General features: G+C 43.9%; 1 protein-coding gene across 1 annotated transcript in view; it reads left to right on the top strand.

Moving 5' to 3' along the window:
• The first annotated feature begins 206 nt into the window (after window positions 1–206).
• The window catches only part of FAM227B (family with sequence similarity 227 member B), a 91,300-nt gene continuing 75,842 nt past the window's right edge, over window positions 207–15,664 (top strand). The window contains exons 1-8 of the mRNA XM_048519749.1: window positions 207–408; window positions 2,803–2,870; window positions 3,850–3,894; window positions 5,864–5,968; window positions 11,654–11,752; window positions 12,473–12,574; window positions 13,602–13,722; window positions 14,832–14,966. Of these exons, the coding sequence (XP_048375706.1) occupies window positions 207–408; window positions 2,803–2,870; window positions 3,850–3,894; window positions 5,864–5,968; window positions 11,654–11,752; window positions 12,473–12,574; window positions 13,602–13,722; window positions 14,832–14,966 (877 nt within the window). The remainder of the gene's footprint in view (window positions 409–2,802; window positions 2,871–3,849; window positions 3,895–5,863; window positions 5,969–11,653; window positions 11,753–12,472; window positions 12,575–13,601; window positions 13,723–14,831; window positions 14,967–15,664) is intronic.

The following is a 15,664-nucleotide window of genomic DNA, read 5'->3' as shown; positions in this document are numbered from 1 at the left end:
GAAGTGTTGCATATATTTTTCCTCCATGAGTAGTCTGTCTATATTTTGTGACCCCCAGCCACCTTTGCCATTGAAACAAGCTGGATTGTGCAGCTCATTTCTCACATATTTTAGAAGAAGTGCTATTTACCATTATTGATGATCATATGATGTTCTGTAACTGATTACTGCAGGCTGATTGGCCGAGACACCCTGAAGGAGCATACATGGATGTTAATCCTTTAATTGCTACTTTAAGAAAGGACTATTCCTTTTGCAAGATCACTAAGTACCTTCACGACAATGCACCACTTTCAACTGAAAACCTCTTCAGCTTGGAGAAGAGGGTAGAGGAATGTAAAACTAAAGTCCAGGAACATGCTGAAAAAATAAATTTGGAATGTGAAGAGAAAATGGACCAGGAGCAAGGTATCTAATTCTCTCTTTGGTTACTGGTAAGGCAGAACCAACTATTTCAAGATTTGAAACGCACTCTGATTTTTTTCAAGCTTTGAAACACACTCCCAGTGCTTGTGGGCAGGGGGAAGCTATGGCGGTGGGTGCAGAGAAGGAAGGGTACATGTTTCCAGGCTACTATCTTTTCTGTTCTGCCACCCAGCCACGGAGAGTTGGAGGGACATGCGAACGGCTCCTCTGACCTGCTGGCGTTGCTGGTAAATGCCAGACCAGTTGTGCTGCAGGCAGGTGTCAGCTACGCAGGCGTGGGCAGACATTTCAAAGCACGGGAATCCAAGCAGGCAGGCAGTTTGGGAGTTGTAGCAAACACTGGAATCCAAATGGCAGGTTGGGAGCTATAGCAAGCACAGGAACATCCAGCAAGAAGTGCACTCATTGCACCCAGGCAGAACCAAGCTCAAGGCAGGGCTTATATGGAGAGGTGTGATTGCTGCAGTAGAGATTCTGCAAGGAGTTAGTCTTCCTCCGATGCTGGCTCGGCTATTGTGCCATACCCAGAGGCATAGCTCCAGGGTATTGGGAGTGCGCCCCTGTGGGGCTGTGGTGAGGGCATTCTGGGGGCATTCCGGGGTGGGGGCGTTCTGAGGCGGGAGGGGGGCAGAGGACACACTGGTGCACCGGGCTCTTTCCCCCCTTTCTACCCCTCTGGCCATACCTGGCAGAGAAACGAGCACTCTTCCTTCCTTCGACTCTGTAGCCGCTGTCACTGTCTCCGCCTCCTTTGCACAGCTGGCTCATCACAGGGTTTGATGGAGGACTGTTCAGGTAGCTGACTCTGCTGCCTGAACTTCCTCACAAGCAGAGTGTCAAGCAGAGGCCTTTCACATTGTCTCCTACCTGATCTTTTCAAGGGAAGGGGCCAGCAATTGAAACTGGGCTCTTTTCCATGTAAAGAGGATGCTCTGTTACTGAGCCATGACCTCTTCAGCATAGGGTAAGAGCAGGTGGACTCTAATCTGGAGAATCAGGTTTGACTCCCCACTCCTCCACCTGTGGCAGAGGCTTATCTGGTGAACCAGATGTGTTTCTGCACTCCTGCTGAGTGACCTTGGGCTAGTCACAGTTCTCTCAGAACTCTCTCAGCCCCACCTACCTCACAAGGTGTGTGTTGTGGGGAGAGGAACAGAAAGGAGTTTGTAAGCCCCTTTGACTCTCCTTACGGGACAGAAAGCGGAGAGGGGGGAGTATAAGTCCAAACTCTTTATTTTTTTCTAATCAAAGTTAGCTAAGCTATCATAACTATCCAGTAAATAATGCTGATCTAAGCATGCACAGTAGAAAATTAACTTCACCATGTTAATGCAACTAGAGTGTGTCATTAAATACGGCAGTACAAGCCGTATCGCCTCTGGAGTACATTTAGCCACGATTCCCTACACAAGCAAACAATATGTTTTAAGCCATCCTGCATCCTCTTCGCTGCCTGCATTCATTAATATGCTGGATATTTTGAGCAGAGTCTCCACCGTTACCCTGTTGGGGGCCAGCAATACTTGGCACTTATGAAGAAACAAACCAGATGTGTCCTATTTGATGGAGTTTGCGGTGATCAGAAAATGAGACGCAAAAAAAGCATGGTCTGACTCAGACCTGAAGGGAAACAGGGTTCTGAATGGCCGAAGTGATCTTTAAAGCAGCTTACATATCACCTAAAGATGGGGGAAACATTTCCTTGCGCTATCAACCAGGGGGGTTCGTTTAGGGTTCAAACAAGAGGGGGTTTCATTTTTTTCCCATTTTTTTGCTCACTTCCTGAAGTATCTTTGCTTTCCTTTTGAAGTGGTGTTTGACACATTTTAGTTTGGGATTTTTGTGTCTGCAATCCATCATTAACCCTAATGATGTAATTAGAACGGTTCTGTGGTCTAGATTCTCAGCTGCTGTAAAATGTGACTAATTTAAGTAATGGAAAGGAAATTCATATTCTTCACCAATCTAGCCCATTTGCCAAATATCATGAGTGAAGAATCTTCGGAGATTTTAGGGGCTAAACATTTAGGGCTGTACTTTCTTTTTAGAGGTCCTTTTTGTTTTTGTTTCTGCACACAAGGCTGGGCGGCAATTGGAAGAGGAAAAAATGTTGTGGTGAAAGGGGGGAGTCCTGAACACACACACCCTTCAGACAATCACCCCTTGCTGTAGTTTTTCCCTTCAGATTGCAGTCCCAAATCTTGGAAGTGGCTTAGAATTAAGGAAAAGTTTCTCTCACACTAGTCATGGAAGATTCCTGGACTATGCAAATTTGAAAATAAATTAAAGGGGAGGGGAGGCAAAACGCCAGATCCGAAATTGCAAGTTGGGAGTTAAATCTTTAAATTTGTTGCATCTTTTATTGCTCTCTTCAAGCTGTTGAGCCTTCAGCTACAGATTCAAAGGACATTTCGGTGATAAGAAAGAAGAAAAAGAAAGTGGAGGTAGTTTATTTATTGGTTAATGTACTGTCCTGCACACACAGACTCGCCCTGTTTCCCCCTTTTTAAATATTAATTAATTTTTAAAGGACCCTAACTTTAATGCGGGATGCTGTCAGCAATTGGCAAGCCGGAACCCGGCCTGAATCCACTCAGGTGCTGAGCTTGGGCAGCGTTACCTCTGGCTTCGTCAGCCTGCCTCTGAAACAATCCTGTGAGGTGCTTGGCCTCTTTTTCTTCCCCGCGGTGTGCTGCTTCAGCAGTTGAGGGTTTGAGCGATGCTACTAAACCCTCTGGGTGTCCCCTCCATAGCCCACATGACCAATTAAGTCAGCGAAAGAAGAGACTCGTCTAATTATAATATCCTCTTGTGATAAGCTTCTGTGCTGTGAAATATCAAGAGCGCCGCTTACACAGCACTGTCGAGGTAGAAGAGAAGCCGTAGATTTTCCTGGGCTAAAGAGTTATATCCCACAGAATGCTGTTTTCCTGAAATTAAGGCCACCACATCATTGGTTTCCCAGGACAATAACAGAACTTAGTTCTTTTGACGCCACTTGATAATTATTACTACTTTAGCCGCATGCCGCACCGACCAGTTCTGCCCGCCAGAATTCAGTTAAGTTGCAGCTCGAGAGGGGGGGGGTATTAGCAAGGGGCAATCAAGAAAATGGCTGCTACAGGAACCGGGACTAATCACAAATGGCTGTCATGGGAGGGTGGGGCTAATCACCCACAAAGCGTCTTGGCCTGATGAGGGCAGCTGTTTTTGAACGAATGGTCCCTGTGTAGACCGAAAGGCAGATAAGCTCTTTGCTTTGGGGAAGAGACAGTTTTAAATTTGCATACTGTCTTTTCGTTATCTGTTTTCAGCAATTTGCATTTTTTTATTCTAAACATTGTCAGTAAAGAAGACAAGTTCTGTGTTTTCACCCCCTCCCCACCATGGTGTTTCAATGCCTTTCTTTAAAATGTATTTCAGTTTGATGCAGACATCGCGCAACGTTCAAGGTGTAAAAGAGCAGAGGTAAGTTTACCAAGCTTGTTTAAATGACTTAATGTTACAAAACGTGAGCTGACTGAAAGGTTTTTTGCACCCTAGGTGGACCAGGATTTGATGCCTCTAGTCCACCCATTCAGTGTAGAGAAAAGTGACCAGTCTAGATCAGAGGTCTGCAACCTGCAGCTCTCCAGATGTTCATGGACTACAATTCCCATCAGCCCCTGCCAGCTGAGCATCCGGAGAGCTGCAGGCGCCGCACCCCTGGCCCATTGAACTTCCAGCCTGTAAGAGATGCACGCGTAGGCCCTTTAACAAAGCAGCGCAAATTTGCTTCCCTCTAATCTGGTGTGTGGCTCTGGGCATGTGACAGAGCCAAAGATCTCATCCAAAGCATATATAACAGAGTCAAGCTACAAAAGCTAGCTTAAACAAAATCACATAGCACTCTAACTTGATTTGTCAAGAGAGCTGTCCTGGAATAAGTTGAGTACAACCTTCTGCTTATCCGGGTAATCATTTCAAAGCATGTAGCATCTTTTTTGTTAGTTTGTTTATTGGATTTATATCCCCCCCGTCCCCATAGGGATCAATTTTACAGATATAACTTATATTAATAAAAACATCAATCCAATAATTCACAGTTAAAACAATACCATTTAAGAATAAAACAAGCATCTAATGCAAAACAGTTGAAAGGTGTTAAAAAGTGCTAAAAACTGATGGCAGTAACTAACAAATTTTAGCCTTTGCAAGTGCCGTTTCACAGGTAATAATGCATTTTCTCAGGTTCTAGCGTGTGGAACGAGGTGGGGGTGTATGCAGCTTAACTGTAGAGTGGATTATCTTGCTGTGGTGTAAAGTGAAAGTAACTGTGCTGAAGCTTTCGTCCCCTCCCCTGTATATGTTAGGTATGTACTCCAGAGGGAAGGCCATACTCAATCTCTACAAGGAGACCTTTCACAGGACCTGAAGCAAACCTTTTCTCAGTGCAGTGTTAGGAGACACCTCTTGACAGTTTCTCTTTGGCATCTACTCCAACGAGGCCCTCAAGGCAAAGTCTGAACTTCCAGGAGAGGAATGGAGCAAGGACTTTGCCATTGTTGAGTGTGCCAGACGAGCTGCATATTGTATCATCGAAGGCTTTCACGGCCGGATTCAACTGTGGTGTGGTGGGTTGTGGTGGGTTTTCCGGGCTGCGTGACCGGGGTCTGGTAGATCTTGTTCCTAATGTTTTGCCTGCATCTGTGGCTGGCATCTTCAGAGGTGTATCACAGAGAAAAGTCAACAACAACAACAACAACAACCTTTATTAGGCATTTAAAATAGGCTCTAGTGCAGGGGTGGGCAATTATTTTTTCCATGGGGCCGCATAAGAAACAGAAAATATTGTGGAGGGCCGGGCCAAAAGGCAGGGGGGGCGAGGCGCTTTTGAAAACCCCGCAGAAGCCGGCAGCCAAGGCAACCGGCTTCTGCGGGGCTTTCAAAGGCGCCTCGCTCCCCAGCAAGGCAGGGGGGCCAGTCAGGGTCATCCAGCGGGCCGGATGTGGCCCGCAGGTTGTATAATGCCCAGGTCTGCTCTAGAGCGTTACCAGACATTTATGAAGTACAAATCAAGAGTACATTCAAAACGCAGACAGAAAGACTGTATATAGCAGTATACATTACTTAGAAAGTTCTGTCACTTGCAAAAGAAATTTTGCTACTTGTTTAACTGAAGCTCCACAACAGAACTGTCAGAGTCTGTTTCAGTGCTACTTGTTTCACAACGAGCTGCTTATTGTTTGACATTCTCACTGTTGACAGTGGCACTCACTCACTAGGAATTGCTTACACTCCCTCCATATACTAATTCCAATTATAAGGTTATCTGCCTAAAATAACAATCACTTCATCAATTTACTGTATTTCGCACTTCTGCCTTACGGAAGAGTGTCTAAAATAAATAATTAGGGGACAGTTGTTAAAGCGAATGCCCTTTTTTTGTTTGTTTTAGAATTGCAAGTTCCCAGGTTTCCAGACAAATTATCTCACGGATCTGCCTAATCAATTAGAAGCTGTCCAACTTTGGGATTCAGTTCTAAAAGTCCAAACTATCAAGGTATGTACTTCTTTATTTTAAACAAAATGTCCGTGACCTAAAGTAAGTTAAAATCACTTTGGAAAACAAGCTAATATTTCAGGTGTGGCTTGTGTCCGAAGCAACTATGTATCTTAACTGTTCCTTTGTTTAAATGTTTTATGTGTTTTTGTTTTTCCTGGTGTGCTTTAAAGATATTTGAAAAATCTAGAATCAGAATGGCTTTGTTTTGTTTTTCCTTTAGCAGGCTCGCTTCAGAAGGAGATCCAGCATTTCCCCCCTTCTTTTCTTATGTTCATGATTATTCAAGTGTTTACAGGGTGCTGTGCGGACAGCAGTTTTTCAGAAACTTGAAAGCAGTTTCTGAACTGGCCCTGTTTGTAGAACCCACATGATTTCTGCCCTGCCATGATTTTTGGCCAAACTAGTTTTGCTGGTTTTGGGGGGTGCCTCAGGCAGTACCTGGGAAAAGTGGGAAATAGTTAGGGAGGCTTTCGAAATCCTTCAGCCAAATTCCTCTGTTGGTTTTGAAGTTCTGAGTAACCTCATCTGAAGTGGAACTAAATGCATTAAAAATAATTTGTTTTTTATTTCTGAATTTTGTGCGGGATTCCGTTGTATCTTTTGTCTTTTGTAATGTCATCCGTTGACGTGCATGATAAAACTCTGCAATAAAGCTACCTTGCTGCGAGCGTACATACAGGTCCATCACGATTCTTTTTTGTTTATTGGTTTTCCGTTATGGAGAAATACACAGTTGACCCAGTAAAACACTGCACAAAAACAGTCTTGATTGTTGCTCACTTCAGAAGCACATACAGTGGAACCTCGGTTTTCACCGCTAATCCATCCGGTGAGGGGCGGCGAAAACCTAAAATGGCGTACTCCGAGGTACGCAGTTTGCGCATGCGCAACGCAAATGGTGCACTGGAGATATTCAAAAGTCGCCTCGGAAGCCGACAGAAGCCGAGGCGACCACTGATCTCCAAAGCGACCAAACGGCTGGGGGTGACCGGCAAAGACAGAAAATCTTGATTTCCTTTGTTTTTGTTTCTTTTTTGCAGTGCGGTATGGGAAACAATCTCATACTCTGCTGCATTCTCTCCAGTGAGTTATTCTGGGTTTTGCTGGTGGTAAATTCCATCTATTTTATATGGTATTAAATATCTCTTGTAAAATGGTTTATAATAGATTTTTAAAAACTGATGCAGGGTGGAAAGGGCACAGGCTATAGTCCAGATATAATCAGAAGTAAAACATTCAGATTTTCTCTTCCTCTGTATTTGTATGCCTGTCTATTATTTCCTTTTTAGTCAAGTTCAATCAGGATTTGATAAAATTAGAGATTAATCCTTAGAACATCTTTATGCAGTTAGCTGCCTCATATGCAATCAATTAAACCTTTTCTGTTTAACAGACACATTAAAATAGCAGGTCTGAAAGCAGTGGGGAAAGAGAGCCATGTTCCTGCCAGATTTTCAGATTTTGGGTTGGTGGTGGGAACCACAAAATAGAATCTGACCCTTCTCCAGAATGTAATAATTCTCCAGAAGGGACTGCGCAGTGGCAAAAGGGGGGGGCATGGGTGATTAAACAATACCAAGCGCAGCATCTGTAACCACATGTAGAAGAAGAAGAGCTGGATTTTTTTCCCGTTTCTCTCCTGTAAGGGGCTTACAAACTCCTTTATCTTCCCCCCCCCCACAGCAAACACCCTGTGAGGTGGGTGGGGCTGAGAGAGCTTCAAAGAACTGTGAGTAGCCCAAGGTTACTCAGCTGGAGTGCACAAACTAATCTAGTTCCCCAGATAAGCCTCCACAGCTCAAGTGGCAGAGTGGGGAATCAAACCCGGTTCTCCAGATTAGAGTGCACCTGATTTAACCACTACACCACGCTGGAGTACTTTGGAGTACTTTGTAATACACTAGGTTCATGGCTGCCATATATCTAATCGCCATTCTCAGTGCCTGCAATGGCAATTGGCCGCTAAAAGTATGTGCTGAAATTGCACCTGGCCCCTGTCCTTACGCCTCACCCATATCAGACAAATGCTTGTCAGGCCCAAGTGCTGTCATCCTCACTGACCTGTGGATCAGGGCCCCATGCCTCCAGCTTAGAACAGCGATGCTGCTCTTGCAGAGCAATCCTAAACAGAATATAGTCAAAGGCTTTCATGGCTGGAATCAACTGGGCGTTGTGGGTTTTCTGGACAGGGTGGTTGTGGTCTGCTAATTTTTGCTCCTAATGTTTCATCCACATCTATGGCTGGCATCTTCATGTTACCGCGGGGTAACAGGCTCAAAATATTTAAGCCAAAAAGCTCAAGCCGACAATGAATACAATCAAATAAATATTTTATTCAGGCCAACAACGGGCAAGTTAGCATCAGAGGAGCCACACTAAAATGGCTGCGGTTTCTTACTTTTATAGGATATAGACAGGTTACATCAAAATGGCAGAAAAGAATACACCCCAAAATGCCCTCATCATCAATCAATCATGTAGAAAGGAGGAGATTTTCCCTTTCCCCAAAACATTTGGGGCAGGCTAAAGCCCTTATTGGAAGATATCAGTATTTCACCCTTTGATGTTTGGTGAACTAAGGCCCTGTCTCACCTTATCAGTATTGTTCTTTGTTGCCCTATTTTCCAAAGAGCCTAAACATTTAGCCATGTTCCTTACTCTGTATCAGAAAAGGGCAACCTCAAGGTACTATCAGAGACATTGAGACCTCGAAAACAACTTAGTTCACAAATTCTACAGAAATGAGAACAAGGGGCATTCTTTCAGGGTTGTTACAATTCTGGTTAGCAACAGTGAAAGAACAGCAAGCAAAAAGGCCTGCATGAATTCTTCGGTCAGCAGCTTCATGGTTGCCATCACCCCATTATAGGAAAACTAATGGGGGGAAAGGAGAACAGCCTTACTTATAGATAGAATTAAAACCCTTTACCCTAACTCTGCGCCTAGATTCAGAGGCATGTCATGGTAAGATGTGTTTCACTGTTCCATGGAAAGAAACACATCTTGCTGTGACATGCCTCTGAGGATGCCAGCCATAGATGCGGGAGAAATGTTAGGAGCAAAAACTGGCAGACCCCGGCCACACAGTCCGGAAAACTGCCAGCACCCCCCTAAGCAGACTCTTTCTCAGGTTTATTGGTGGGGCTGAATCCTGCAAAAGTGCTCTCAGAATTGCACTGTAACAGTCCTGACATGATTTTAGATGCATGTAACTCTACATAGGATCACACTGTAGATGTATGCCGAAAGAGGCAACGTTTAAGTGAGAAACTATCCTCTCCCATTGTGCCGTTCCTTTTTCCCATTTATATTTTTTGGAAACGGTGGTTAAATGTTAGTCTGAGAGAATCACTTCAGATTTGTAAGCATGATGTAATTTATGGGCTCCCATTTTTCTGGACAAAGTGTCAGGTTTATTTATTGTGGTAACTATTAATTTCCTGCCATTTGCTCGGGGCCAAGTAGTGTCAAGTACAAGAAGACCTAGACTTAATTTCTCTGGGTGGGGGATGGAGCAGCCTGACGGTTTACAGTCAGTGCGTACGACTTATGCAAGTTACTTTTTGTTCAAATAAGAGACCTTTAAGAATTCTGTGCCGGTTTTTATACTTGCATAAATAAGGTTCCGGAAGCCAAACATTACTTAGGATGTAAAAAATACCCTTCCAAAGTGAAAGCTGGTACTGCAACATTAACCATTTTTAAATCTTATTTAACAACTGCAACAGTTACACAGCAGAAAAACGAAAGCTTGCCTGTTTGAGAAAATGACTATTGAGCTAATAAATTATGCGGGGTCAATTTTGGGGGGCGGGTTATATGAGGTTACAGCTGCGGAGCTGACGAGTATTCTTGTAGAATTAGGGAAAGTATACTATGCAACAGAACGTATGGGTTGAGAAACGTTGCAAACTAAGCTGCTATTGGCTGTATTATCAACATACAATAACAATGTGTAAAAGAAACTCTACATACCCTAAAACCATCATGTACAATATATACAAGCAATTGCTTAAATATGATAAACACAATAAATATTCTGCACGATTCTAATTTTTAAACATCAATTTCCCAATTTGAATGATCACATTCAGTCAGCCCGTGACTGTATCAGAAGTCTTAAAGTGGCTGTAGTCCTCCACAGATCAGAACACCAAGTGCGGCTCATTACGCACGACGTATTTTTCATGTCTGAAGTATTCTTGTTGCCCAATAGTATAGTCCATAATGAAGTATAATTTGTCTTTTAAGCTTTAAGCTCTATGTTTCATGACTGCGAAAATAATAATTTTTAGTGAGATCGGAAGAGCAGTGGTGCAGCAGCACACAGTGTGATAAGACGGAACTTTTTAATAAATAAATTATTCCACACCAGCCGTGACAAAACCCCTTCATACACCAGGAGCAGCAGTGGCGCAGGAGGTTAAGAGCTCATGTATCTAATCTGGAGGAACTGGGTTTGATTCTCCGCTCTGCCACCTGAGCTCTGGAGGCTTATCTGGGGAATTCAGATTAGCCTGTGCACTCCCACACATGCCAGCTGGGTGACCTTGGGCTAGTCACAGCTTCCTGGAGCTCTCTCAGCCCCACCTACCTCACAGGGCGTTTGTGTGAGGGGGGGAAGGGCAAGGAGATTGTAAGCCCCTTTGAGTCTCCTGCAGGAGAGAAAGGGGGGATATAAATCCAAACTCCTCCTCCTCCTCCTCCTCCTCCTCCTCTTCTTCTTCTTCTTCCTCTTCTTCTTCTTAAGTTCATCAACATAGTAGTCATGTAGATGAAGAATCCAGGTAGCGTGTATAATTATTGCAGTAATCTGATATCCATTCTATTTCAAAATATATTTCTGTTTCCGATTTGTCAGATGCATAAGCTGAAGCAATAAATCAATGAGCGATGCTCCTTTGCCCATTAGAAATCTTTCTGAATTTTATTGCCTTCGTTCTAAACTCATTTATGATGAAGAACCACAATCATAGAATCATAATGTTGGGATATAGGCCATCTAGTCCAATCTTTTGTTCAATCCAGGATCAGCCTAAAGCATCCTTGACAAGCATTTGTCCAGCCACTGCTTGAAGACTTCCAGTGAGGGGGAGGTCACTACTTTCCGATTCCACTTTTTAACCACCCTCACTTAAGAATCCTAGGACTCAGGGGTGTACCGCCCAGGGGGACATATGGGGTCAAATGTCCCTGGGTTGTGGCCATTTAGTCACTTGGAAAATTGCCCCCCACACCCCTCCTCCTTCCCCCCAGGTCCATACACTGACTTCAAGACTTGGTGTAAAAAACATTATTTGGCCGTGGTGGGGAGGCAGCTGACCATACTGGGAGGGGCGGGGGGGGCGGGGCGCAGAAAACTCAGATTTTGAACCGGGCTATATTTTCATTAGATATGCCCAGTGGTGGGATCCAAAAATTTTAATAACAGGTTCCGATGGTGGTGGGATTCAAACAGTGGCGCCGCCACACACACGCACCTCCAGTCCCTATTGGGCAGGGAGGTTGCATTAGTAACCCCTTCTCGGCACTCAGAAAAAATCAGTAACCACTTCTAGAGAAGTGGTGAAAACTGGTTGGATCCCACCTCTGGATATGCCTCTGTTAGGACTTCATTGGAAATTAATGAAGTTCTACTTCCTTATTTCATTATAGATAACTGTCTGTCTCTTGTTTTAACAGGGAGTTAATTTAAAAGTTCTGAAGAAACTGTTTTTCTCGGAAGCATCTGTTGCTATTTTACAGGATTGCTTTTGGTGGTGGTTTCTTCAGAAGTTCGAGGTATGAAGAAATTAATCTTTATATTTATCCCCCTTGTGGTTTTTTTTTTTAAAAAATCAGTGTGGATTTGTAATGGTTCTTTTTAAAGAGAGACAACATGGTGTAGTGGTTAAGAGCAGGTGGATTCTAATCTGGAGAACCGGGTTTGTTTCCCCACTCCTCCACCTGAGTGGCAGAGGCTTATCTGGTGAACCAGATGTGTTTCTGCACTCCTACTTTCCTTCTGGGTGACCTTGGGCTAGTCACAGTTCTCTCCGAACTCTCTCAATTCCACCTGCCACACAAGGTGTTTGTTGTGGGGAGAGTTTGTAGGCCACCTTGAGTCTCCTTACAGGAGAGAAAGGTGGGGTATAAATCCAAACTCCTCCTCCCCTGGAGGGCCTGATGGTATCAATCACCTTCCCTTGAATAATTATTAAGGCTTCAGTGGATGATGCTGGCTTAATCCGATGCCCACTTCAGTATCTGCCATTACCAGGGGTTTGGCCATGTCTTGATGCTAGTGCCCCAATTAGGAATTTGCTTCAATTCCTGCTAATACAGTCGGCCCCAAGTAACAAACTGCAGGCTGAGGAAGGGCCACAAGTCCTTTGGTTCCTGCCTCTGGCAAGCTTCTGGGACTTCTGAAAGAGCTTTTGTGCTTAATTGGGGTGTCAAAGTTTGGATATTCCATAAGTGAGAAAGGAAGTGTGACCATACCTGTTTCTGATTGTTTTCAAGCCTGATCAAGAGCAGCAGGACCATCTTTTTGACAGAATATCAGACAGCTTTGTGGCACTTCTGTTGAGTACTCCCAATTACATAAAAGATCCTTTCTTTCAGGTAATGGTGTGCATAATGATCTATACTTTGCAGTTGTGCACATTGCTTCTGCTCCAGTTCTCCTGGACCTTACCCAGTTCTCTGAGAAGTAAACAAAGAAATGTAATTGCTCTGCAGTCCTTTAATGTTGTCTACTGGCTATCAAGGTGTGTCTCTGCTGGAGTGTTTTGCTTTCTAGTTTGCCTTTTCCTACCTCTGTTTAGGTTGCTGAAAATTATTTCTATGAAGACCAGTGGGCCAGGGGCATACCGCCCAGGAGGTCATATGGGGTCAAATGTCCCCGGGCTGCAGCTATTTAGTAACGTGGGGGGCGGAAAATCGCCCCCATACCCCTCCTCCTTCCCCCCGGATCCATATACTGACTTCAAGACCTGGTGCAAAAAAAGTTGTTTGGTTGTGGTGGGGGAGGGTGGCCACCCATACTGGGGCGGAAGGGGACTCAGATGTTGCACCGGGCTACATTTTCCCCAGATACGCCTCTGCCAGTGACCTCTGCCAAACTGTGCCTTCCTGTTAGTTGGACACACCCTATCCTGCCCATCATCATGCTTGTGTTTTCCTGTTCTGCTTCATAGTGGGGAAGAAAGGGACAGGGAAATGCAACTGTAATTAAGTCATGCAACACATTGTCACACACACACATACACACACACCTTCCCAGAAAGTCTATTTTGGACTTTGGGTTATACGGTCACTGGTGCTGTGCAAACAGCTGTCTTTGGGCGATCTACTGCTTTGGTCTTCTGTGGTTTGTGTTAGTTGTTGGGATTTTCTTCCTGGATCCTGTCCCTGCTTGCCAATATACCTGACAGATTCAGTTTGCACGTTGCTTGGCGAGGCGTTAAGCTACTGTGCTTTCCGCATACTTTGACAGAGCTGGTACTCTCCCGCCACCCACATAATGATTCAAACGTGTTTAAATTTTCTGAGTCCACTATTTATTTTGCTTGCTTTTTATATGTAGTCCCTGCCAGCTTTTAAAACGCTGTTACAAAGCGTAAATTAAACTTAATTCATCTTTTGGCAGATGTATCCTGACTGCTTGTCGCAAGCCATCTATCTTACTTTTTGCGAAGCTTTTCCCAAGTCTCATTTTGGTGATATGTTTAAAGATGAACTAATGGATTTAATTTTCCAGTGGATAAGAGGTACTGCGATATACGTTTTTTCCTCTGAATTCCTTGCTGTTGAGACTTTTCAGAAAGATCCTTTCTTCATGTTTGCTCACCCATCAAACATTAGCTATCTTGCCATCTTGTACATGTATTTGTTTATATTTCTCCCCTGCCCTTCCTGCAAGGAGCTTGAGGTGACACATGTAGTTTCCCCCTCCTCCATGTTACACCAGCCATCCTGAGAGATAAATCAGGTTGAGAGACTGGTTGTTGTGGGTTTTCCGGACTGTGTGGCCGTGGTCTGGTAGATCCATCTACCAGACCACGGCCTCACAGCCCGGAAAACCCACAACAACCAGTTGAGTCTGGCCGTGAAAGCCTTCAACAATACACAGGTTGAGAGAGATTGGCTGGTCCAAGGTTACCCAGAGAGCTTTAGGACAGGAGGAATTTAAAGCCAGGTCTCTCCCAGGCCTATGGCTCAATGGGAGAACATCTACTTGATGTGCCAAAGGTCCCAGGCTCAATCTCTGGCATCTCCTTGCAACAGTGACTTCTAGGGAGGCCACACCAAACCATCAGTGTGCGGGGTGCCCAAACAGTACCGAAAATTTGCCGTTACTAGGAATCCCTCCTCCACAAGACACATTTGCCACTTTTTTTTGGTCTTCAGAGACAATTTTGTTTCAGTGGCTTACCATTCATGTTGACTTTAATGGCGGTAGTGCGGAGTTGCATCTTTGTTTTGTAAAGCTCTGCCGGTTTATTCATCTGTTCACTAAATGCTGCACGTATGTTAATTTTTTATTGTGATGTCTGTTAAACAAGCTATGTACAATCGCTGCAGGTTTTATGGATCTTACAACAGTTTAACAAAAATATTTTAAATAAATGTAGCACAACTGTCTGAAGTCAGTAAAATTCGGGCCCTGCAAAATATTCTTTTTCCAGAATACCCACCCAAAACTTCCAGGTGGAGACTGTTTGAAGGGCAATAAATTAAGAATACCTCCAGCAGGCTAACAAAGCAGCCCTTCCACTCCCCAAAAAGAAACATGTATGTTGGCCGGGATGGGGTGGGGGGCTGAAGAAACACAAAAGTCTTGTCAGGTTTTTTTAGAACATTATTTTCTGCTTTGCAGGTTTCAAACCACAGAAATTTGCTTGGAAGAAATGGAATTTATTGTGCTCGGAAAAGCCTGCGAACCACGTCACAAGAAAAGAATCTGTTGCTCCATCATTCCTCAGCCTTTCACCTAAAGGAGGGTCAAAATCTTGTAAGTACCAGATAAACGTGAGCTGCTGGATCCTTTTTGGTATGCAGGGTATGGCGGGATCAAACTTTTAAAGCCTGTGTCAAAGTGATTGATCTTATTCATACCTAAGATTTATCAATTTGATGCACGGGGTGAAAATATATAATTTGATATTTGAAGTATCTGCATGGAAAATCTAATGACTGAAAATGAATACTTGCCTGGGATCGTGTCTGAGAAACCACATTGACTAGCCATGACACAGACTGCCTTAATTTATTTAGCAAGGGACTCTTGAAGACGATTGAGCGCTTCATGTGATTCTCAACGTGTTGGTCCCATTCTTTGTCTAGTTACGTATCTGAAATGGCTCCCTGTTATGTCTCTTGCACAATTCAAGGTGCTATTTTTGAATCTTTAAAATAGTAAACAATTTGAATCCTGTGTGCTTTGGAGATGTTACTTTCCCATGTCTTAGTCATGGTCCAACACCAAAATCTGATTTAGCTTTGCCTCATGGACTCCTCCTTTCCTTTGCACAATCGAATTTCATCCTGTATTTGCTGGTTCTCAGCAAAGTATAGTTTGCTCTTTATGGTTCGCCTGAGAAACAGAATGGAAACTACAGTCTGGGTTTGTGGTACAGGACATCTGAACTGAGCTATTGTGATTTCTTAAATCCGTAAGAATTACCTCTTCATTTTCACGTCTGTGTGCCA

Source organism: Sphaerodactylus townsendi, linkage group LG17, assembly GCF_021028975.2.
Source record: "Sphaerodactylus townsendi isolate TG3544 linkage group LG17, MPM_Stown_v2.3, whole genome shotgun sequence".
Classification (NCBI taxonomy): Eukaryota; Metazoa; Chordata; class Lepidosauria; order Squamata; family Sphaerodactylidae; genus Sphaerodactylus; species Sphaerodactylus townsendi.
Note: the sequence above shows the minus strand (reverse complement) of the source record. Positions and strands in the feature narration are given on the sequence as shown.